This window comes from Salvia splendens, chromosome 22 (genome assembly GCF_004379255.2).
Source record: "Salvia splendens isolate huo1 chromosome 22, SspV2, whole genome shotgun sequence".
Classification (NCBI taxonomy): domain Eukaryota; kingdom Viridiplantae; phylum Streptophyta; class Magnoliopsida; order Lamiales; family Lamiaceae; genus Salvia; species Salvia splendens.
This window is the reverse complement of record NC_056053.1, coordinates 6,404,108-6,430,515: the sequence shown is the minus strand read 5'-3', so window position 1 is coordinate 6,430,515 and position 26,408 is coordinate 6,404,108. Positions and strand designations below refer to the sequence as shown.

At 35.0% G+C, this 26,408-nt stretch overlaps 3 protein-coding genes across 3 annotated transcripts; 2 read left to right on the top strand and 1 right to left on the bottom strand.

The window, feature by feature from the left end:
• Nucleotides 1-1,713: 1,713 nt before the first annotated feature.
• LOC121787718 (E3 ubiquitin-protein ligase MARCHF1-like) lies at nt 1,714-3,566 on the top strand. Its single transcript, XM_042186537.1, has 2 exons — nt 1,714-2,456; nt 3,135-3,566. Exons 1-2 carry the CDS (start codon nt 2,113-2,115, stop codon nt 3,352-3,354), a joined length of 564 nt encoding a protein of 187 aa, XP_042042471.1. The 5' UTR covers nt 1,714-2,112; the 3' UTR covers nt 3,355-3,566.
• Nucleotides 3,567-12,089: 8,523 nt separating this feature from the next.
• On the bottom strand, nt 12,090-13,697 carry LOC121786649 (zinc finger MYM-type protein 1-like). The gene has a single exon (XM_042185282.1). It carries the CDS (start codon nt 13,695-13,697, stop codon nt 12,090-12,092), a length of 1,608 nt encoding a protein of 535 aa, XP_042041216.1.
• A 2,973-nt stretch (nt 13,698-16,670) lies between these two features.
• On the top strand, nt 16,671-17,054 carry LOC121786648 (2S sulfur-rich seed storage protein 1-like). The gene has a single exon (XM_042185281.1). The coding sequence runs from the start codon at nt 16,671-16,673 to the stop codon at nt 17,052-17,054; it is 384 nt and encodes a 127-aa protein (XP_042041215.1).
• The last annotated feature ends 9,354 nt before the right edge of the window (nt 17,055-26,408 follow it).

The window sequence follows — 26,408 nt, the reverse complement described above, 5'->3', positions numbered from 1 at the left end:
TTTCTAATAATTAAAAATTAAAAGTCAAAGACTGATTATTTTTACAACCTATTTGTTGTAGTGGACAAAAATAGTCTTGACTTTGGCACTTTACCATATTAAATTGAGGAAAATAAGTTTGTGATGATGACCGACCTCAATTCAAATTGAACTTGGGAAAATCATCTTACCCCACTTTTGTTTTTTCCCTACATTGAAATTTAAGATTGTAAGAGAATTCTTTTAATTTACCATTAAAACAATGAAGCAATAAATCAACGAAGCAAGAAAACAGAAATCATGTTGTTTTCATGATAGTTAGGTCACACCCATACTTATAGCGACATAGTATTAATCTTATTTGGATTATTTTAAAAATCTCTAAATTTATGACTACATTGCCCTAAAATATGACACACATGCATGAAATACAGAGAACGATGATTGCATCATGTAGTTTTTTTTTCTATATCCTGGCTTGGCTATATATTTAATTATTTACTTAATCTTTCATAATAAATTTCATGTTTCAAAGATGACATTTTTGATTGCATAGAGTTTTTATTCTTTTCCTCTTCAAAAATAATTAATAATAATTCAGAATTACACTATAGTAACTCGAATAATCAACTTATTGAAATGACACAAATATCAAATACCTCTACCTTTTATCTCCTCTGAAATCTTTATTTTTTCATCACCTCTCATCTCTTTTCTCTTCAATTTTAATGTCTATTTGTTAATTGTAAGCTATGCCCAAATATGTCACTTTTATAGCAATATGAATTTTTAACATAAAATCTCCATCCTTCCATGAAAAATATGGCACTTTCATTTAAAAAATGATAATAAATAGTTAAAGTAGAGAGAAAGTAAAGTACGACAGAGAATAATATATAGAGGTCTCTTGTCTATATTATTCTCTTTCTTACTTTTCTTTCTCTCCACTTTAACTATTTATTATAATTTTTTCAAAACGAGTGCAGAAAATAAAAGTGCCCTATTTTTCATGGACAGATTGGAGTATTTATATGAATATTTATAAAATGAAACAAATACATACATAAATAAAATAGAAAAATTAGAAGATTCAAATCCCATTCATGATAGTAGAAGATTAAAATAAAATACTATTAAAAACTAAAGTAATTTGTTTTCATTCAAATACTAATATGTTTTTAAATTTCAACGGTTATATACTAACCAAAATATATTTTCTCAGTATTTTATTTAGTATAGATATTAAATATTTTATTATAATAAATCCACAGATAATAATAACAGATATTTTCTTTCCAAATTATGCATAATAAAGATTTGATATTTTCAATTAAAAATAATAAAAAATAAATTTGACATTTGTGTCCGTTTAATGGAGTATAAATGAAGGAGAATAGACTTATTAATAAAAGAATAAAGTTAATTATCTAATCCACGATTATATACTCCGTCCGTCTCCGATTAAGAGTCACACTTTTCTATTTCGATCCGTCCTCAATTAAGAGTCACACTTCATTTTTACCATAAATAGTAAGTAGGTCTCACATTCCACTAACTAACTTAACTCACATTTTATTATAAACCAATATAAAAAAGTGGATCCCACCTTCCACTAACTTTTTCAATCAACTTTTCTTTACATTTCTTAAAACCCGTGTCCGATCAAAGTGTGACTTTTAATCGGGAGGAGGGAGTATTAAATAATTCAATTGAATAAATAGAATATGCCTGTAGAGAGAGAGAGAGAGAGAGATAGAGAGGCAGGCCTTTGCAATCGGAGAGAGAGAGAGAGATTTTCTTCGGGAAGCAGACAAGCCGTGGCCGTACCGTTGATGGAAAAGCCAGAAGTATTACTTCGATTTCTACACACGCCTTTACTCTTTGTAACCATCAATCACTTTGTGTAATCTACAGTCTACACACACGCGCAGAGAGAGAGAGTGTGTGTTGATTGAGTCAACTGTCAACTGAAGAATTTGAAGCAGCAGCTGTAGACGATGTCGATTTCGTCTCAGAAATTCCTAAACCCCTAATCAGACGCATATGATTTTCCACCCCTTTTTAATCACGCTTGCTATTGCTCTGCTTCACTCAATACCAATTCCTGCACTGATTTTTTGAAAATTGTATTCGATGGATCACGAGCTGCGACAGATCAATCAGAGAGGCGATCAGCTCGGATCCGATGATAAACCGAATTCAAGCAATTCCGAGACTGCGAATTCCGATGAAATTGGCGATTCAAATGCGAAATCGAAAATTGAAGCGGAGAGCAAATGCCCTTCCCATGTAATCGACGTGAAGTGCGACGGATTTTTAGGGGATAATCAGAGAGTGTGTAGAATATGCCATTTGAATGCGAAGGAGAGTGAGAAGAATTCGGTGGAGTTGACTGAGCTTGGATGTGGATGCAAAGGGGAGCTCGGTGTTGCTCATTTGCATTGCGCCGAGGCTTGGTTTAGAGTCAGAGGAAATAGGTGAGTTTCAATCTATTCAAATTCTGATCATATATTTGATTAATTGTTGGAGAAGTGTTCTGTTTTATTGAATCTCTTTGTTCTATGCTTGATTGAACTCAATAAATTCCTCACTTTTTGTGTGTGTGTGTGTGTGTGAGGAGAGTGAGAGAGAGAGAGAGGGGAAACTGTAGTTTGCTGGTTGATATCTTTGATATTGGATTGGCAATGAGTTGATCAAATAAATTGTTGCAGATATTGAGAAGTTTTCACCATTTGATCTCCTTGTGTATACAATCTCTTATGTGAAGTTTCCATATGAATATCATACCTTATTCTTGACAATGGGATGTATGAGTATTCATAGTTCTTGATAGTGCACTCGTCTCAATTGATTCGGATATGAGTTATGTCTAGCACCGTGGTGATGTATCCTTATTGTTCTTGATTTCGCCATTTTGATGGAGATGTTTTTGAATCAAGGAAGTCCTAATTGTAGATCAGAGGAGAAGCCTAATATGCCATAAACATGGCTCTGTTTGATGAAGATTTTGTGCAAAGATGATTTATTTTTCATCAGTTTGTCCATGCTTGTAGTATATCTTTTCTAGTTCATTAACGACGAAATCTAACCTTGTGACCGAGATATGGGGATATGGTGTTAGGTTTTACATAATTTGCTTCAACTCTTGCTTGCAGAACGTGCGAGATATGCGGTGAGACTGCAAAGAACATTAGCGGTGTGGGGGACATCCGGTTCATGGAGGAATGGAGCGAGTCTCAAAGTAGGGAGACGGAGTCTGGACCATCAGGCGGGGGCAGAAGGTGCTTGAGCGGGCAGCCGTTGTGCAACTTCTTGATGGCGTGTTTGGTAATAGCGTTCGTCCTCCCATGGTTTTTCCGTGTAAATATGTTGTGACGAGACCAGTTTGAACGCGGTTCTTGATCGTTTTTGACAGTTTTTAAGGTATATGCCACCATTTTCCTACTCTATTATACGCTGGCGTGGTTTGCATAGTCTTCTTCTCGTAGATTTTTTGTACCTTATTTTCAACGAACGAGTGTTTTGTGGTGTAATACATAGTATATCGATTGTTCATCAGTTAAAATGCTACATATAATTTGCACAAACTTCCTCTCATGCATGGGAAAAACAGCTTTAATTCTTCAATTCAGCTCATTGAATCATGCTAATTTTGCAACTAAAAGTGTCACCCGCAAGTGTACGGGATATGTAGCATGTGGAAAACTAAAATTATTGATCCTCGAAGACTAAAAGTCGGTTTGAGTATTACGATGCAACTTTGAACACTATCTAGATTAAGGAAAGGTGTTTTTGGGTTTTTTTAACTAAGAACAAATAAGCAAATAGAGACAAATTAACTAAGTAAAGCAAGTAGAGGATGGTTTTCACACAAATTGGGAAATGATAGGGAAATGGATCCGTTAGAATGGATCAAGGATGTCATCTACGGGTTATGCTCTTCTATTGGGCTTCAAATGTGGTTAGAAAAGTCGGGATGGTTGGTTAGACCCTCTCTTGAGTGCATCTAACGCGTTGGTCGGCCTCTAATGCCGGAGTCTCCTCCCTATAAAAGGCAAGGCCGACTCCTAAGACCTACGGACTCAAGCCCTCTCTCTAGCACATGCATTTCTCGCAATGTTATCAAATAGCGGATATGGCGGCGCCATGACGCTATGGCATGACGTTATGTGGTGGAAATGCTATAGCAACATGGCGCTGCCATAGCACCGCCATATCCGCCATTTGACAACATTGCTTGTGTACTGCATTTAGGAATGGGGCATTATGCAAGAAACATGGATGTTAGAGCTGTATTTTATGCTTTATTAATTGTTTTAAGAGTTTTAGATGTTATATTTTTGTTATTTTCCAATTTTTGAATTATGTATAAATAATAAGTATTATTTTATTTATTTAATTATTGACCGCCATATCCGCCATACTAATACGCCATATCTCTGTGGCGGTTTTTAGGCGAACCGCCATAAGCCGCCATACGAGATTGATAACGCTGATCTCTCGATCACATGGGTTGCACGGAGTTGTTGATTACACATCTATCATAATCATGCATTTCTCAATGACAACAATTAGGCAAAAAGATGTATCTTATTGGTAGCTAAACAATTAGATAATGAAAGCTCAAGAATCAACAAAACCAACAAAATGAGATAGATAAACATTCAACCATAGAATCAATCCATACAATCCATTCAAATTTCACCAAATCCCTACTAGAAACTTAGCTACTCGTGATCAAAGTCAAAACAAAAGGAAATACAAAGGAAACAAAACAAAACATAATGGAAAATGAAACTAAGAACACCCTATAGGTGGAATTGATGTTGAGGAGTCTTTTCCTTCAATCTCTTGAAAGGGGGAGCTCCTTGCCTTCAAATCCTCTTCAATCTCTCGATCTTTTGCTTGATTTGGTAGTGTGAGAGTTAGGGTTCGAAAATGTGTGTGAACACTTTTATATCCGGACTGAAAATAAGGGGAAAATGGGCAACAACAGCAATCTCCTGGCCACACGATTTGTAAGTGCGAAAATGCCCTGTCGAGCGTTCCATCAAAATCGCATCGGCTAGAAACGCCCGACCGGACGAACTCTCTGGAATCAGCCTCGTTCGCTCCGTTTTGCCCGTTTTAACCTGTTTTTACTTCAAAACTCCAACAAACTCATTACTTCATATAATTGATGGCTAAATGAGTGAAAACCTATAATAAATACCTTAATTCAACAAAAACTTGGATTAATCACCACTAAAGCCATCCTAATGAGTTTGTCAACCATCAATATCTACATCACAATACTTGGAGTCTGTAAGAAGCAAGTGGAAGCTCTAAATGAAGGGAAAGAAAGAAATGCAATGAAGATATGGCCTCGAGGTTATTTAGGCAACTTTGTGTTATTATCTGGATTGGAACTCTTGTGTAGATAAATAAAGGAGTAATTATGAATTTAGTTATTTAATCATCATTTCCCTCCAACCCTAGAATATGAACTTATTATTTAATCGTCATTTCCCTCCAACTCTTCTATTGTCCATGCTTCTATTGATACTTAAAACAATGGATTTTATTGTGATGAAAAAAACAAAATCTGTTTATTAGGTCCAATTTTGTCAAAGTTGAAAATCCGGTGTCTACTATTTTATAAAAGTATACAAACTTTTCTCTAAAAATGATATTGACCCTCAAAACTAAGGATCATGTACGATATATTAATCATTATATAAATTAAATATTATTGTACAAATAAGCATATAAACGAGACATTCCATGCAGTGTGTAATGGATATTGAATTTTTATCATAACAGCGTGTAATGAAAACTTTGGTACGGTAAAAATAATGTTACTTATAAGATAAAGTAATGTAAACAGTTACTTCTAATAATCATAGTGTAAATACTTTTGACATTGTTTTTATACATAAATAACCCGATATAGGGTTTTGATCTATGCAAAATTAGATTTAAATACAGAAACGCAAAACAAAATCATACGCATAGCATTTTTAGGTCATTGTTAGTTTATTTTTAGGTCATTCTAACAAAGAATGACCTAAAATGATCTTAACATGACATAAAACTCGAATCTTGTAATATGACCTAAAACTGCTTAATAATGACCCTACGTGTTTTTGGTTAATTATTGACCATTAGATCATTTAATGCTAGGGCCAAAGATTTGGGCTGCATTTCTGAATTTAGATGCATTCTTGTTTGAATCATCCCCCATCAAATATATGTATAAATATTATTGTATATATGGAAACACTTTTTTTATTATTGCTACAACAATAAACATATTATTTTATCTCTCCACGAAAAGTAGTACTCATCATGTCCTATTAAAAAACTTTTTTTTGTAAGTATTTTGGAAAAATGATACTAATAAATACTTCAAGTGGAAAAATAGTAAAGTAAGAGAAATAATATTGCAGAGGTGACCCACCTCTACATTATTCTCTCTCTTAATTTACTTGTTCTCCACTTTAATTATTTATATTTTCCCAAAACGCGTGAAAAATAAAATGTTTCATTTCTAATGGGACATATGGAGTATTTTTTTGGTTGGTCTATCAAAATTAGTCTTCATCTATTTGTGGTATGATTTTCTCACTAATGTGAGGTCTCTTTTTTCATTAATAATATTTCAATTATTTTTTACTCTCGCTCTCCCATAATTTTACATTAAAATGTGTACCATCTATTATGGAGATTATTCTTCTTGGATGAATGTTGTATAAATTTATAACATCTTCATAATATACCATATAGATAATTACTGCCTTGCACTAATAGTATCTACAATAGGGGCACTGCGACGCCTGTTGCACGTCGTGGAAGAGCCGCGGTAGTGGAGGAACCGTCGGATAGGCGTCGGTGGACGAGGTCTATTGTGAGCCGCCGCAACCGCCGCGGCGGTCAAAAACGTATTTTTTTTCTTAATTTATTTTGTGATTACTAGGTGGACAAGTTTTTTGTGGCTGTGCTGACTAGGCGGACAAGTTTTTTGTGGCTGTGGGTGTGGCGTGACTGTTCTGCCTTGTTGTGGACACTAAAGTACTTCCGCCGTTAATATGTTGATAATGTTGGAATATTTCCAGCTTACCCTTTCAGACGCTAATCTGCCAGTAAATATTAGTGATGGTAAATAATTCGGTGCTAAATATTTATCTGCAAAAAATGTGCAACTATCACATTTTTCATTAATATGCCGGTAATTCATCAAGGCTCCATTCGCTATCATGGAATTGAAAATTGAATTATAATTCTAATTCTTCAAATTTGACGAATTGGATTCCATATCAAAAGTAGGAAATTGGAATTCAAAATAGTTACAGATTTGGGTAACACACACCACACACCACACACAAACACACACTTTATATCAATACATATTATTTTTATTGAACAAAGAATTTGAAATTGAATTATAATATAATTCCTTAAAATTCAATAGCATATAATTCTAATTCAAATCCAATAGCAATTTCGTGTCCGAACAAACTCCGACATAATTTGAGAATTTACTAGTGGAATATTCGGCTTTGACGTTCTTTTAAGTGAGTTTTGTTGTGAGAATTTATCTTTTTAAGTGAGTTTTTTTGTGAGAATTTTCTGCAAGAATAGTCTGTGGATATACTGTACAATTTCAAATTCCTGAGGCATATCCAAATATTTGGTGCCAACATTATCAACGAAGTTTTGTTTTATCGTTTATGTTGCGACTAACATGATTTACCAAATTAATAGACATAATGATGAAAACAAAAGTTAAGTAATTACTATGCAAGCACTTATGTTGCTACGTAAATATATCCACTTGTGGTTGTGTGAATGATTATGATTATTTCGTTTGATGATAACACTAAAAATTAAGTATATATGCATGTAGTCATTTTGTACCTAGAATTTATAAAAATTATTTATTAATAAAATAATTATTTCATTTGATGGTAACACTAAGGAATTAAATTGAAGAAAGAAATATCCTCATTGTTGTTAATGGAAGAAGAAATTATGCAACTAATATATGTTATCTACATAATTGATTGCTAAGATAGTAAATTACTCCAATTTCCTAAATGTGAAAATGCTGATTATGGAAAACGTAATTGTTCCTAAATGTTAATAGAAGAGTAATCATGTACTACATTATCATAATTAATTATGATACATTTATTGTAAATATAAAATACCTAAAATGTCCAATTTTGTATATACAATTTTTCTTAATTTATCACTACTCATACTACTAATGGTTGAATTAAGAATTTAATATAGACATTTATGTGTATGTGTGTTGCACGTCTAATCTCTCATTGTATATTATTAATTTAAATTGAAGGTTTTATATAATACTTCCTTGATTATTTTTAAATCCAGATATTATAGATGAATATATAACAATTGAAATAGTGCTTTAAATAGAAAAGATATCCTAATTAATAGAGATATAACCAGCATACCAATGTTTGTGCAGGGCAATTGACATATATTTTTAATAAATTTATCTAAATTTTAAAACCTTGCTTCGGAACCGTTTTAATTAAAAAAACATTATACTATTATATTTCTCAGTCCCTGATTAATAAATCTAAACAAGACTTGTATAAAGCTCGCCAATAGAAAATTAATTAACTAGCTAGTTTGCCAACTTCTAACGTAAATATATTCAAGAACTAAGAAGGAAATATCTAATCGATACAATAGCATAATCTAAAATATTAATATAATCATGTCTGAGAGAAAAATCCCTATGATAGATTTATTTATCATATATTTATGTTAACCATATATAGCTGATTTAATGCATGGTACTCATTTATTGATGATCTCTATAATTAACACAGAAGTTCGATATGTTGGATAGATGATTGGTAGGAAAAAGTATAATAGTAATATTTAGTTTTCATGTTTAAATTGTACTAGGATTTATATTATAAAATGTAGGAATTTTTTAACTATCATGTCAAATTGCCCGCATAAAATTGAGAACAACAAAACCAATAATGACTCCGTTTAGAATATTTTGTATGTGAAAATGAACTACTAGAGTATATCATAAAAAATATTACGCCTATATACTTCTTCCGTCCGTGAATAGGAGTTTTATTTTTGCTATTTTGGTCCGTCCACAAATAAGAGTGCCGGTTCACTTTTACTATTAATGGTAATAAGATCTCACATTCCACTAACTTATTCTGCCCACATTTTATTTAAAACTAATATAAATAAGTGGGACACATATTCTATTAACTTTTTTCCATCCACTTTTCTTAACATTTCTTAAAACCCGTGTCGCCAATAAATGAGACTCCTAATAGCGGACGGAGGGAGTAATATTTACCTTGTAATGGTAAAATTAGGAAGTTGATTGAAATATGGGCAGAATTACTGGGCAAATCTGCTTTGGCAGTAACAACAGTAAAAAAATCAAATATTTACTGCTATGCTGCCAAAGGAGAATTCACCCTGTAATGCATCCGAACTCTCATACATTTTTTAATGAACAATGCAATTTTTACTCTTATTTATAGCTGAATTCTAGTGGAAATTGAGCCTTTTCCCCCTGGATATTTGTAGCATATTCTTTCATAAGGAATTCTGCGCAGGAATAACGTGTGTTTCACAGAGGAAAATAGAATTTTTTTTACTATTACTTTTTTTGTATGTACATAAACGATTTTTGTGAGTTTGAAGGTTTTCTAGGGGGTCTAAACAGAATTCAGATATTTGTCAAAAAAATACTTATTTATTCATTATGATTTGAACTATGTGTTTGATCAATTAGTATCTTAAATTATTAGATTGTTGCTCAAGATTAACTTGTGTCACAGATTGAATTGACTCATGATTAATTTTATCACATGAAATTTGCCAAAACTAATCCTACATTGTCTGGGATTAATATTTAGCCCATAAAAACTCCTAAAAGCCCATAAAAGCCCCCTTCTACCTTCTTCTCCCCAGTTTGGTACAGCTCGTTAAAGTACGAGAACCCGGAAGAAAAGAGCCGGATCTGGCAGCAATTTAGATTACAATCGGCGATTGAGGCAATTCCTTATCTCTTCAAATTGGTGGTATTAGTTTTTCTCCAGATCTCCGACTACTTGATTTGCATCTTTATAGTAGGTGTCTGATAGGCGAGGACCCAGAGGTTGAGTTTTGTGAGGAAGCCGGTGAGGTTTTGGAAGGGCTTTTTCGTTTGGGAGAATGATTTGAGCCAGAGGTCTGATAGAACTTGGACGGGATCCTGTTTGAGTAGGGCGTATGGGTCTTGCTTCGGCGTTGGTGGCTATGGGCGGCGGTTTAGGTGGCGGCCGACGGAGGTTAAAGCGTTGATGAGGTGTTTGATTTTTTGTCTCACTGACGATGGAGGGTGATGCAGACATTTCATTCCCAAAAGTAGGGAGATATTTGTCATCACAATATTTAATCTGATGTTGGGATGGAACATGCATGTAACGCCTACCAAATGAAGGATTAAGTCACTAAAACTGCTATACCAAACACTAATTTTCAAAGGATTAGCTATCACTACTTATTGGAAAAACGTATATATGTCCATGAAAACCTTTTCAGCCAATTAATCACACCCTTACAAAATTCAATTTTATCTAATCCATCGTACTGTATTTACAAAACTCAGTTTTATCTAATTGATCAAAGCCGAAGATGGAATGTTTATTGGTTTTTCAAGTTAAGTCATGCTCTTGATGATCTTACTCAATTTTCAGGAGGTTTTTACTTTATTCCAGTATGTAATAAATTGAAAATAATATGTTGTTACTTCATTCAAATAGGTTTTTAGTTCATTGCAGTAGGTTTTCAAATGATTCAACAAATGCCTCATTCAAATTCATTGAACGGGATTTTTACTTTATCCACTATAAACAATACAATTCATTCTAGTAGGACGATTTGGGATCTAGTTCTACACTAGAGACCAAATTAGGACCATCGGATCTTGATTTTGATGGATTAGATGAGATGATGTATTGTTATTTTTCGTCATTCATCACATACTGAAATTACTTCAACCGAGTGCATTTAGGTAAAATCGTATTAAAAAGTACTATAAGGATGAAGTAAAGACGTACAATAATGAATTAATAAACCCACTAAAATGAAGTAATAACCTACTATAATAAAGCAATACATGCTGAAAATAAGTTTTACATTGCTATTTTTCAATTTATTAATTCAATATATTATACGTTAAACGGCATACTATATTTATTAAATGGAGTAACAAACTATGTGTATGTTAGTGATGAACCATTAATACCTTTTAATAAAATACATGATTTAATTTATATTAACAGTTACGGAGTATTTGGTTCTTTTTATTTCTTAAATTATTTATTTATATTTAGATTTCTATATTACTTTATTTAAATAATTGCATCACTTCATCCGATTAGTTCTTCTTACTCTCAGACTTTAAAAATTTGCCCTCCTAATATATATACATTACCCTGTGATTGAGTAAATGAGCTTCTAATAAAGGCGGGAATAATTTACACATTAGCACATCTCATCCACACAATTTTCTCTATGTATATATAGTTATATACACACGAAGTCATAGCAATAATTGGACATTTGCGCTTAAATAGTATGAACCGGAAGAAAAATTGTGACACAAAATTTATAAAAGAACATGCAAAAGTCATTAATGAATCAGAATATATAGTTTTAATACATGATTCAGAATTTATTATGTAGATTTTACAATGACATGCGGCACATTTCTGACATGCGGCACATTTCTTGGAGTGAGGTAATTTTATACTCCTTCCGTCCCATTCAAGATGACCATCTTTCTTTTTTTGTTTGTCCCAATCAAGGTGATCATTTTCCAATTTTAGAAATGACCTCCTCTCTCCTCTCACCTTATTAAAATATTCAACTATCTTTTTCCTCTCTACTTTATTCCATCTAACAATGCTTCCTAAAATCTTATGCTATTCAAGAATGTGGCCATCTTGAGTGGGACGGAACAGTGGCGGACGCAGGATTTTAACGATGGAGGGTCCAAAAATAATTTATAATAAAATTAGAAAAATATAAAATTAAATATTAATGTTTAAATATTAAAGAAAAAAACAAACATATCATAACATTTCTCTTCTATTCTTCATCTTCTGGAATCGCTGCATAATAGTTTCATTAGTAACATTAACAAAGACATCCTTTTCAATGTAAGGAACTAAGCAATCTTGTAACAGTTGGTCTCCCATACTATTACGTAGAGAACTCTTGATGAATTTCATTGCTGAAAATGCTCTTTCCACTGAGGCAGTAGCAACCGGTAAGATCAATGACAACTTGACTAACAAATAAACCAATGGGAAGATTTCATGCTTTCTTGTAGAAACCATCTTCTGAGCAAGACCACCGATTCCAGATACCTGTGAAAAATTTTCATCTATCCGCATATCAAAAATAAAGCTTTGAAGTTGATTTTCAAGCTCATCCAAAGCAACTCCATAAAATTTTGATGGATAATAACTAGCAAGGCGAAGCAGCTTCTCCAAATCAAATGCAGAAAATGAATCTCTAGGATCAAAACATGCCATACATAAAAGTAAGTCCGTGTTAGTTTCACCAAAACGATGATTTAACTCTTGAGCTTGCATGTCAATCACAGAACAAAATATCTCAACTCGATAATAGTGGAGATTCTTCATTTTTTGAGTTCTACGTACTCTTCCTCGAGGTACAAACTCATTATCCATGTCAAGCACAATTATCTCATATTTGTCACAAAACTTAGAAACATCAGTAAGCAAAACTTCCCAACCTTCTTCCCTCATTATTTGCAAACGTGCTTTTGCTACTTTGACAAGATTCATTGCGTTAACAATGTCTTGATCCTTTTTTTGTAGCACTTGAGAGAGCTCATGTGTGATTCCCAAGATTTGCTTCATAAGATGTAACACAAAAATAAACTCAAAGCGATTAATAATTTCTGACACATCATCCGCTTCAGCCCTATACGAATCATCACCATTCTCCCCCACATATTCAAGAACATCAGCAATAGAAGAAAACAAATGAATCAAGTTGATAAGCGTACCATAATGTGAACTCCAACGAGTATCTCCAGGCCGCTTTAATGACATCTCTTGATTCAATCCTGTCCCGGTGGTAATTTCATCACTTGCAATCTTTTCTAGAATATTCTCTCTCTGTTTTTCTCTAAGTATATATCTGCGCTTACAAGAACCTCCAACAACATTACAAAAACGGTTGATAACATTATAAAAAGATCCGATACTTGTATGCTTTTTGGCAACAGCGACAATTGTGAGTTGAAGCTGGTGAGCAAAACAATGTACATAATAGGCACTGGGATTTCTCCTGAGTATCAAACTTTTCAATCCATTGAATTCACCTCTCATGTTGCTTGCACCATCATATCCTTGTCCTCTCAAACTAGATACACTTAAATCATACATAGATAACAAAGAATCAAGTGCCTTCTCAAGTGAGGTTGCAACATGCATTACACCGAGATCACTTGGAAGCTTCTCTAAATCGACTTTATCTTTGTCTTCACTCGGTAACTCTTGAGGTTGGAGAAGTGCGGATCCATCCTCTAGATCAACTTTATTTCTGTCTTCATTAGGTAACTCTTGTAGTTGGAGAAGTGGAGGTTCATTCTCTGACGGAGATAAAACCGCGGTAACAGGAGAAACTTTCTTGAAAAAATGATGCATCACCCTACATATAATAAAATGCACAATTAATAAATGCATATTGTAAAAAAAATCACATAACCAAATGAAAGGCTGCCATTTACAAATCAAAACAAAAATAAGGAAAGGCATTATATTACAAACTTTCTCGAACAGAATTATACATAGGGGAACTCCAATATTAAAATATAAGCATAACATACCTCTTTTGTTAAATGAAAATATACCACAAAATTAAATGGGGGACCACTACATCACTACTAACTCAATGAAAATGAAACAGTACATAATTAAATAAAAAGCTCAATATGACAATCACAAACAAACAAAATTAAATGTTATTCTATATCTAGAACTAGAAGATATATACAAATACAATATAAAGCTCAAAGCCACAAACACCCAATTTTAAGAATGCAAAACAATTTTTCTCTCACTTGTTTTCTGAACTGCCAAACCAACATCAACTCAGCTATTCAACAAGACAACAATGGAAACTGGAAGTGAACATCAGAATACGGAATTGCCGTAGTGTCGTTAATTCTAGAGATGGAGAAAATTTATGTATTGGTTATTGGAAAAAGATGGAAGATTGTTAGCGGCGCCGGGAGTGAATATTGGCCGAGAAGGTTAATTATCTAGGTTTAACTATAATTTAATATAAAATAATATTTAATTTAATTTAAATGTGAAATTACTAAAATAGTCTTGGAATTTTTAAAAAATATTGGGGGTTCCATGGGCCCTCATGGCTCTTCTTATGTCTGCCTCTGGCACGGAAGGAGTATATATAATCACATCTTAGTCAAAGGTTCCAATATTTATATGTCATTATCATAATTAGTCGTTACTACACGCAAATCCTAGTAAATTGCGTGCCGATTAAATTACTAATTGATAATGCAAATGGGGTTTACTTTATTTAACTAGGGATTGGCTTCTTGTGCTGCATGATTCGACCCTTCTCTACAATATAGTCATATGGATTTTCATTTTGTAATAGTCGTGGCATCTTAATGGAGTATGTTATATACATCCATGTGTGTGCGCGCGCAAATAAATTAGTATAAGAATCTAATGGAAAATAAAAATAAAATAAAAATAAAAATAGAGTAACAATGGAAAGTCCACTAGCTAAATAGACATTATGGGTATTGGGTACCGATAGTATCATAATATGATTTTTATGTTAATGAACTAATTTTAAAATGTAATATTATAGAATTTTCAAAAAATTGGGGTTTTTCCATGAACTTTCAACTTTACAAATAATATTATAAATTTTACCGGAATATGTTATTTCCCATCAGCGAAAAAATTCTGGCTATAGTAATGGATTGAAGAGCAGTTTTGGAGGGTATGCTTTAAGAAAAACTATCTTCAAAGATTGAAGAAATTAAAGCTCTCAAAGTTGTTGTCAAGGAATTACAAAAAAAACCCTTATCATGATATTATTTTCCGGAATTTTTTTGCTGATGGGAAATAACAAATTCGGGTAATGTTCGTGATATTAATTGCCAAGATGAAAGTTCGTGAGAAAAAATTCAACTTTTTAAAAAATTCCATGATTTTATGAGCCGATATCCCTTTTAAAATATATATGGTTGGGGAAAATACCAGAAATGGTCTTCAAATTGTGATGCCATACATATTATAGAGACAAGATACACTCTGTTTGCACTTTTCTGTTTCAACTCGTCCCAATGAATAATTTTTTAAATTTATTTATCTATTATTATTTTAACAAAAATCAAGTATATTTAATACTCCATCTGTCTCGAGGTAGATGTCACACACGGTAATTGAACAGGATTTTCAAGCATCCACAACAGCGAATTGATATAATTTTGACTTCAAAAAATTTCATAAAAAAGTTTTCCGAATTCTAGTCGTCTCATACCTCACCATCACAAACCTGCAAACACCATCCATCCTATACATTGCACCATATATGACGTATAATAAATCCAAAACAATAGAAAAAAATGTCCATCTCTGAAACCTCATCCTCTCCCGATGACCCGACTCAACTCGTCTCCAAATCCGTCCCCGACAGACTCCTCTCCAAATTCTACGACGTCTCTGAATTGGGCTTCGACTATGAGCAGAGCGGGCTGTGGGCTTCTCCTGTCCAACGGAGAGCGTTTTTGGACTCTCCCGGAAATATCTCCACGAAGCACGACTTGGCCGCGAAGCTCCAGAGACGACGGTCTCATCTCTCGTTCAATGTAGGTATTCTGATTCTGATTATTTTTTTTACAATTATTTTTGTGGACCTCGTATTTCCTTTTGATTTGTTGGAAAAGGCAGCTTGGTAATAACTTCCACCTTTGCCTTATCAACTTGTATTCCCCTTTTTGAGACGACGTGGCCTAAAACATTTCCCTAAGGTACCATAAAATGGCATTTTTCAAAGTTCAACACCAAGTTCTTCTCTTGACATCTTCTTAGGAGCAGATCCAGACTGGCAAGGCAGGACTCGAAAGAATTCTTATTGGAGTTAGTAACTAAGATTGACAACCTTAATGTTAGTAATCTACATTTACCGGTCATTGAGAATAATTAAATGACTCGCCTCAATAACTCTATAGTGTTTGGATATGATAATTATGTAATTGGATAAACCGAAATTTTGAAATCATATCCGTGGAATTCTCGTATTCATCTGAATTTCAAACAAACTCTACTTACACTTCATGTTTATTGTGTTGTTTATTTACTTATTGTTTAATTTAGTTAATTTAGTATACATGTAGGCAAGTTTATCTCTATGTAAATATCACCTTTAGTTAATTGAACCAAATTCGGGTGACTAATGGCTTCCACACCAGAATCAACGAAACGCATGTACACTAAACAAGGACGGCGGGCAGTGGCCGCACTCGCCCCTCTCGCCACCTTCTGGCCATGCAAATCCCTTACCCCCTCTATAAAAACCACCCCATCCTTTTCCTTTCTCATCAAAACAAACAAACAAACAACCAACAATCAAAAATGGCCAACGCAGCCGCTATCCTCCTCCTCCTCCTCATCGCCAGCGCCGCGGCCCACACGACGACGACGATGTACAAGGACGAGAAGTGCAAGAGGGAGATCAAGGAGATGCCGCAGTGGCAGTGCGTGATGTGGATCGCCAGCGAGCCCTTCGGAGACGCCATTGCAGCCCCCAACCGCCGCTACCAGCCCGAGGAGCACCTCTTCAGCTGCTGCCAGCACCTCAATAGTCTCAGCTCCCAATGCCGCTGCGACGCCGTCTGGGAGATGATGATGGAGATCACCGGCTACGGCGACATCGCCTGCGCCCTTGCCGAGCAGTGCGGCCTCAAATGCTCACTAACCTGCCCCGGCAGCGGCCACCGTGGCCCCGCCCTCGCTTGAACAACTTTTGCTTGCTAATAAATCACACATACCATCGTGTGTGTATTTGTTTTGTGTATGCGTTTTAGAGGGATGGGAAAATATCGCAGCTATTGAACTTCCTTTTAATAATATTGAATCGTTTATCCTTTACAGATTCATGCCTAATCCTATTCGGGTTGCAAGTTAATGAGTATGGGTATATTTTTATCGGGATATGTATATATTTAACCGTAGCTCTAAAGTTTCGGGCTAATCCTACAGACTAATCGCATCGCTACAGATAAAATTAACATGTGACGAATCCAATACATAATTGAAAGCGAGGGGTTTTGCACGCGTGTCATACGTGCATATGTTCCTTCATATTCAACAATATATATACGTTCCCACTTTCCAAAATACTATATTAATTAGCATATGGTAAGTCAGATGTCGATCCCACGAGAAACGATAGTATCCATTAAGTATTTCCACACTTAAGAGTTTTGGCAATGCCGCTATAGTTTAAATTGGGAGTAGGAACTATAATGCGAAATATAAACAAGACTTAAACTAATGCTAAACTAAAAGTGCAAATAAAATGCAATAAGAAGGATCCTGATGCACTATTTATTAGCACTAAAAATACCTGCAAATATACAAGGTAAATCTAGTATAGCTAAAGGTCTGTTTCGGGATATCGAACACATGGAATAAGATTGCAACTGACTACTACTCCCTCCATTCCACAGTAATAGAGACATTTCATTTTGAGCACTCGTTTTGGAAAAATGATAATAAATAGTTGAAGTAGAGAAATAGTAAAGTAAGATAGAGAATAGGGTAGATAATACCTCTCTCTACACTATTCTCTATCTTACTTTACTCTTTCTCTACCTTAACCATTTATTATCATTTTTTCAAAACGAGTGCTCAAAATGAAATGTCTCTATTACTGTGGAACAGAGGGAGTATATACTTAGCGTCATATACTATTTAGAGACACAGAGGTTTTTGAGTTAGATTTATAAAGCTAGACTGAAAATAAATAAACAAATAACAGAAAACATAAAAACAAATACTACATCCATCCCATTAAAGATGACTCACTTTCCTTATTAGTTTGTCCCATCGAAGATGACTATTACTATAAATGGAAACACTTTTACCTCTACTTTATTCCCCCTCTCTTACTTTACTCTCTCCACTTAACACATAAAATAAAACTGCATAAAACTTCATGCCGACGAAGGAAGGGGCCATCTTCCTTGGGACGGAAGGAGTAAAACAAAGCAGGCGAATGAAAGTATAATTTTAGGATCCAAAAACACAATCACGAGCTATTCTCCAATCGACTTCCTTGAATGGCGGTCTCTAGATTTATTAAGTCAGTCACAATACTAGATTAATCCCCCTCCCGAGGAGAGAAACCCGTACATTAGATGTTGAAACAAAAGTCCCCTTTAAATTACTAACATCTAACTCCCAAAAGATCGTTACGACCAATGACCTCACATGAAACCTCAACTCTCTCGAGTTCTAGTGAATTAAAGTGTGAATTATCCTTTTTCCAAGTCAATTATTTCATCTCCCGAGTACTCTAATCAACTCTAACATGTATTCAAGAGGTAGCTAATCAATTGAACATAGAAAGCACAAAGATAAATCAAATAACTACAAGAGCTAACAAGGAAAATCAATTGAATATCTTCACCAAAAATTCAACTCCCTCTGTCCCAACTAAGTTGAGTCAAAACTTTTGGGTATGAAGATTAAGAAATTGTGTTGAAAAAGTAGGAAAGAGAAATAAAGTTGGAAAGATAAAGAGAAAGTAAAGTAGGTGAAAGAATAAAGTAAGAGCGACTGAATGTTTTATTTTTTGTCAAAAAATGAAATGATTTAACTTAGTTGGGATATCCCAAAAAGGAATTCGACTCAACTTAGTTGGGACGTAGGGAGTACAAAAGATGTTCTACTCATAGACAAGTAAATACACAAATTATAGTACGAGACATGAAAGAAATTGATAAAACCCAAGGTTGAATCATCAATCAGTCTTCTCTTGCCTGGATTTGCAGAGCTCCGCTCCAAAGGATGATTGATGAATTAATTATGTGTGGAATATGAAATGGAAGAAGGTGTAGAAATGGGAGAAGGATTGGAGGCTCTAGATGGAGATTATGAATAAGGTTTATTTTTGATGATTTATAGGCTGGAGAAAGGTTTATTTTTGATGATTTTCGTGCCCTACAAGAAATGGTCATAATTGTCTCCACAGAACTCTGATTGAGACGTTCAAGGTATCCACACGAAACTCTTCCGAAGAGGAAGAGAAAGGTATCCACGCAACAATTTATTTTCTTCCTTGAATTTCCGCTTAAATTTCTGCCAGCTTGACTGCACTGTGCAATGTTCGTAAAATGATCATACTTGTCTCCATAGAACTCTGATTGAGACGTTCAAGGTATCCACGCGAAACTCTTCCGAAGAGGAAGAGAAAGGTATGTATTAATCACTAATTGGACACCAAAACTGCCGGAAAGCTTGAACTGATGCTGTTGCACCGTAGCCTTTTTGCACCTTTTTTGGTCTTTTTTCTATCATTTCTCAACAAGCACGTCAAAAGTCTAGAAGCAAATTAGAAGTCCTATCTAAAGGGAAGCTACTTTAAAAAATGAATCTAAATTGGAAGCTAAAGTGGCGTGTGAAGTGGTGAAAGAGTGCACAAATCAGATCCTACTTAGTGAGAAAAGAGAGAAACAAGATGTGAAAAGTTGTTGTACTTTGTGTCCTCTAATATACCCTTCATTCCATAGTAGTAGAGTCATTTTGCTATTTTGGTACGTTCTATAGTAGTGGAGTCATTTTGTTTTTAGTAAAAGTCAAACGCATTTCTTCTCATTTACTTTTTCCTCTCTCTTAGTTTCTTCTCTTTACTTTTCCCTCTCTTATAATTTATTATCTTTTTATTTTACACACATTTTTCTTAATCTCCGTAACGAAAAAAATGTCTCCACTACTATGGAACGAAGGGAGTGCCTATTATTCAATGTGCAAACCCAATGGGAAAAACCCTTCAACTAATGGTTAAACAACTTAACTCTCTAATTTCACAAGAAATGAGGAAAGAAGAGAAATGGCTGCTACACAATTACTTAAACCTTGAAAATACAAAATCATCAATTAAACCACTCAAAACATGCATAACATGCATAGATAATATAAAATTAAAACTGAAAATTAAAGGCGCATTGAAGTAGATAAAAAAGCTTAAGAACACTTAAACATGGTGAAAGGAATGCTGAAAAATGAGCCCAATATGAACCCTGCAAAAACATGCAAATCGGACCCGACTAGACGACAAAAATCACGAAATTAACCGGCAATCTTGCACACACGTTTTTCCCTTCCATTTTCTTCCACAATATTCAAACACAATTAAGGAAATAATCTTAGAGAAACTGATTTAAAATCTTGAAAGAATTTTTAACTAACAAGAAAATATCAAACACTAGAGCTAAACAACACGCTAAAGCCTAAACATTCAAACAAGAAGTGAACTTAAAATATTTTTTTATAGCTTTCTTTTTTCTTTAAAATCCTTGAACACAAACTGAAATAAGACTTAGAGCATCTCCAATGGAAGAGGTAAATGGAGAGGTAAAGTTATATAACTACCATATTTACCTTTTTCATGAAAAATTATTCTCCAATGGGAGAGGTATTTGAGATGGTATTATACCTTTTCCCATTTTGAAGAGGTATCTTTACCTCTCCATCAATGGAGATGTATGGAGAGGTAAAATCTTATAACTACCATATTTGTCTTCTTTTCATGAAAAACCATTCTCCAAGGGAAAGGTATTTGATAAGATATTACATTTTATATTTTTTAATGTATTTTGTCCTATTATTATATTTTTTAAAAATCATTTACTATTCTATATATCTTTTTCCTTTGAAATGTGTTATTTTTTGGTAAGGTATATTTCACTTTTTGAGAAGGTAAATAAAAGATATACCTTTTTCCTTTACCATTCCTTGTTGGAGATGCTCTTAGAAGAAAATATAAACTCAAGCTAACAACTAAATCAAAACTGAAAATTAAATGCACTAAGCAACTAACTAACAATTCCCAACACAACTAAATAACAAGAGCAATAAATACACAAGAAAGAGCAATAACTACTACTTCAATATGCAGCAAAATAAGGCCAACACTCTTAACTATGGAGTTAAGATGTTACCAAAAGTACAACAAAAACAAATGCTACAAAAGAACTAAAGCATTTAAACACTACAAACAAAATATAACTCCACCCCATGATGAGCAAAAGATGGTGGTTGTACTACAATAAAAGAGTGTATTTTCTAGAGAGAAAGTCAGCTAAACTAAAACTAAGAGCAGCCACAATAGCGGACGTTCCGACGGATGTCCGACCGGCGAGCGGCTCGTCCTTTGGTGACGTCGGCTATTGGGGCGGTCGAGAGGGCGACGGACGTCCCGGACGGAGAAGAGGTCGTCCGCGGGCATGCTCAGACGTCCGTCGGGTCGTCCGTCGTCTCGTCCGCTATTGTGGTGAGTCAACGGACGTCCCGACAGACATCCCAATTTTTTATTTTTTTTAAAAACTCAAGATATAATTGAAGAGTTATGGGCGTGGAGGAGTGGAAGTTGATTTTTTTTGAACTATGTAATTTTTTTTATTGAAATATGTATGTTTTTTTGTTTAATGAAATTATTATTGTACTTTCACCGTCCGTATTTGTGTCGAAATTTTAATTCTGTATTTGTGATTTTGTTTTTTATTGGTTTATTATTGTGCTAGGCTATTAGGATGTCATAGTGCTAGGATATTATTGTGCAGTGGGATGTCCTTATGACGTGACAAGAGGTGTTTTTGGGATGTCCGTGTGCTAGGCTATTGAGACATCCGCCTTATTGTGGATGCTCTAAAGATGATAGATGGAATTGTGGTAATTTGTCAAAAGCTAAATTAAATATTTTTTGTTACAATTTTTTCCTTATGAAAAGGATAATTCCCCTTACTCATGCACTAGGTACGAAAGTGTAGACACGTGTCGCAAAAGGAATCGCTCTTGTAATTCTGCTCAAGTGGTTTCATGCAGTTTTCCTGTCAGGTATAGATTGGCCAAGCTGACAGCTTGGGCAGTTTTCCATTCTTCCGATTTTCTTCAAATTCTTGCAACTTTTTGCCTTCTTTTTGCATCACTCCACCACAAATGCGTTTCTACCATGCCTTGAAATTATAAGCTCCATTTTCTGCCAAAACACGCATCATCTCATGCAAATATTCAGCTAAATAGAGCGATAAGTGATTAAATCTAATTGACGAAAATTGGCCTATTACTAATAACGATGAAAATTAGACATATATGTGAAACATTTAATTACGTTAATTTTGAAATACATATGCTTAAACTCAAACATGATTACATATTAATTTAATACTATAATAAATAAAATATAAATATATTTCCAGAAATTTTAAAGTATGTTTAAGTAATTATAAAAATTTCTTACAATGAATAATTTTTTAAAAATTTATTTATCTATTATTATTTTAACAAAAATCAAGTATATTTAGTACTCCATCTGTCTTGAGGTAGATGTCACACACGGTAATTGCACAGGATTTTCAAGCATCCACAACAGCGAATTGATATAATTTTAACTTCAAAAAATTTCATAAAAAAGTTTTCTGAATTCTTGTTGTCTCATACCTCACCATCACAAACCTTCAAACACCATCCATCCTGTACATTGCACCATATTTGACGTATAATAAATCCAAAACAAAAGAAAAAAATTATCCATCTCTGAAACCTCATCCTCTCCCGATCACGCTTCTCAACTCGTCTACAAATCCATCTCCGATAGACTCCTCCCCAAATTTTAAAACGTCTCCGAATTGGGCTTCGACTATGAGCAGAGCGGGTTGTGGTTTCCTCCAGTCCAACGAAGAGCGTTTATGGACTCTCCCGGAAATATCTCCACGAAGCACGACTTGGCCGCGAAGCTCCAGAGACGACGGTCTCGTCTCTCGTTCAATGTAGGTATTCTGATTCTGATTTTTTTTTTACAATTATTTTTGTGGACCTCGTATTTCCTTTTGATTTGTTGGAAAAGGCAGCTTGGTAATAACTTCCACCTTTGCCTTATCAACTTGTATTCCCCTTTTTGAGACGACGTGGCCTAAAACATTCCCTAAGGTGCCATAAAATGACATTTTTCAAAGTTCAACACCAAGTTCTTCTCTTGACATCTTCTTAGTAGCAGATCTAGACTGGCAAGGCATGACTCGAAAGAATTCTTATTGGAGTTACTAACTAAGATTGACAACCTTAATGTTAGTAATCAACATTACTGGTCGTTGAGAATAGTTAATACTCATTCATTTAGCTTCTGGTAATCAATACACATTCTCCAGCCTTTTACCTGTCTTGTGGGAATCAACTCGTTCTTGTCATTTTTCACCACTTGAATGCCTGATTTCTTTGGCACCATATGGACTGGACTGACCCACTTGCTATCTGGAATAGAGTATATGATCCCAAGGGCCAATAATTTCAAAACTTCCTTTAGCACTTCCTCCCTCATATTGGGATTCAATTTCCTCTGATTCTCACGATGGGCCTTCGCACCGTCCTCTAGACGGATGTGGTGCATACATAGGTCTGGGCTGATGCCCACCAAATCCGACAAAGTCCATCCGATGGCTTTCTGATTTCTTCTCAATACTTCCAGTAATTCTTCTTCTTGTTCCTTGGTCAACCGACTATTGATGATCACTGGAAATGTCTCTTCATCTCCTAAATAAGCATACTTCAAATCCGGGGGCAATGTCTTTAACTCATTCTTAGGTGAGATCGCCTCTTGAGGTAGCGGATTCTTTTCCATATTCTTCGTTGCAAGTTCCCCAAAATCGGGTAACTTTTCCAGACTGCTCAGTTCCTCTAAACTGTTCAGTTGGGCCAAATCACTTGATCCAGTCGATCCTGGTTTTTGGCAAAATCCCATAATAGCCTCTGCAAGTTCTTGATCCGTCAATTCTTGAGTATTCATTGCCTCGCACCATCCTGCTACTTCTTTATCAATGAAATGATTGAGTTCTAAATTATCAATCTGTTCCCGCATTAATTCAGTCTCAAGATATTATTGGACCAAGGGGTTAATGATATCTACAACATGAAGATTCTCCACATTTAAAGGTTTTTTCATAGCCTCATCAATGTTATATGTGAATTTCTCCCCATGATAATCCTGACAAATTGTTCTATCAAAAACATCAATTATGATCTTAGCGGGGCGTTGGAATGGTCTACCTAAAAGCACTCTCCTTGACTCAGTAGATTCATTTTCACTCATCCTAATCACATAAAAATCGTCTGGATACAAGAAATCATAAACCTTAACTATTCCATTTTCTAAAACACCCTCTGGACTAATGCATGACATATCCGCTAACTGGATCACCGCTTTCTTGTCAACCATTCTTACTCCTACCAACCTCTTGTAGATGGAAAACGGTAAAACATTTATCTAAGCTCCTAGGTCATACATAGCATGCTTGAAACGGTTAGGGCTCAGGGCGCTTAGGTGTCGTTCAAGTAAGGATACATCCCACTGGTCAGGTTAGAGATCCTAATTAAACCTAGGCCCTGGTTTCAAAAATTCCTCAACCCACTCCTACTGATCAGTATAGTGGTGGTAAGAGTCGAATCCCACAGAGATGGTGCGTTAAAACTATTGTGGTGATATTCTGGATGGTTTGGTTAGCTACCACGCTCGGGTTGAGTCTCTACCTAGGCAAGAACTTAAAGGTAATTTCCTACTGACTAGAATGGGGAAAGTAGTGTAGAGGTGCAGCTGTGTACGTGGAAATGGGGAGACATTTTTGTAACAGAAAATATTTGGAAGGTACGGGATTCTATTTTGGGCTAGACAGAATATTCAGAGGGTAGTGGTAGTCATGGTGACTAGGCCGACAGATCTGCAGGTTATAACTAAAAGTAAAGGACAAAAAGCAAAAAGCATCTAAAAAGCAAAGTGGTCCCCAACATTAGACTTGGACATCATCTTCTTCAATAACACAAACTAAAATCAGAAAATAATTCCAGATTCAACACAGAAACACAGTTTATCAATTCGCGAACACAGATCCACAAATAAGAACACCAAATCTGAAATCAAAACACAGAAACTGCAACTCCGCGTACTGGTCAACAGGAAACGAAACGCACTCAAACTAAACTTCACATGCAGCGATTCACTCACGATCGAACAGTTCCACGTTTAACTAAGGAAATTGCGACGGAAACAAGGAAAGAAAAGATTCAGCACTTAAAACACCAAGTAACCTTAGATCTAAGCTAACTAGGCGGAATAGGAAAGAAAAGAAATCAACACCATAACTGAACGGAAATCAACTTCTTAGCATTAACACGTTCAGATCTTCAACAAGTACTTCAAAAGCAGAAAATATCCAAAAGCAAGCAAAGATCCAACGTAAGGAAAGCAAGTAAATTAAACTACGAAAGCGAATAAAAGTGTTTTGCCACTCCGGGCGATGAAATCTCTAAGCTACGGTCTTGCTGGCTGGAACGGACGATTTGGAACTCCGGGAACATCTAGATCTTCAAGTGACCATGGCAGTGGCGAGGAACGAGATTCTGGACTGGGCTGAAAGACTAAACTCCGAGAGAACTCTCCTAAAAGTGATGATGATGAACGATGTTCTTTTTTTTTTCTCCAAGTGGCTCCTTTTATAGGGAGGCTTACCCTTGATTTTTAGGGTGAGACCTTGCGGTGAAATGACTTCTTTGCCCTTAATTGTGATTGAGCAGTCCCAGCTATCCTCCTTCTCCATCTCGAGCCATTTTTGCATGTATACTGGTCAGTACGTAATCGTCCTGACTCCCTTTTCACTTGAAGTGTCTGAAACTCTGCCTACTGGCTAGAACGCTTACCCTGCACGCTTAAGCAACTAGTTTTGCAGATATAATTCAATTATGCACATCATACTGACCCGTAACCTGGGCCTAGAATACGACTTATCAATGCTCAACCCTAATGTCTCCTATTGCGATAGGTAGAGTGAACATACCTGGGTCAGTGTGCTTTGATGGCATCCTCCGCTTCTGAATCACTGCGGAAACACTTTCTCCGATCACTATTTTGCCATTGGATTTAGTCTTCCTGGCGATGAACTCCTTTATGAATCTACTGAACGGGGGTAGTTTCAATGCCTGCAAGAACGACAAGTTGATCTCCAGCTTTCCAAAAATTTCCATGAAGGCGGTGGGATCCTCCTTCTGCCTCTTAGGTTCATCCCGATATGGGAAGGGTTTGGTCCACTTGACAGCACTGCT

Bases quoted from the DNA above. Each gene is read 5' to 3' on its own strand.
- LOC121786649 (XM_042185282.1), bottom strand. From the start codon at position 13,697: ATGCATCATTTTTTCAAGAAAGTTTCTCCTGTTACCGCGGTTTTATCT.
- LOC121787718 (XM_042186537.1), top strand. From the start codon at position 2,113: ATGGATCACGAGCTGCGACAGATCAATCAGAGAGGCGATCAGCTCGGA. The intron at 2,457-3,134 runs GTGAGTTTCAAT...TCTTGCTTGCAG, and splicing joins TTTAGAGTCAGAGGAAATAG to AACGTGCGAGATATGCGGTG.
- LOC121786648 (XM_042185281.1), top strand. From the start codon at position 16,671: ATGGCCAACGCAGCCGCTATCCTCCTCCTCCTCCTCATCGCCAGCGCC.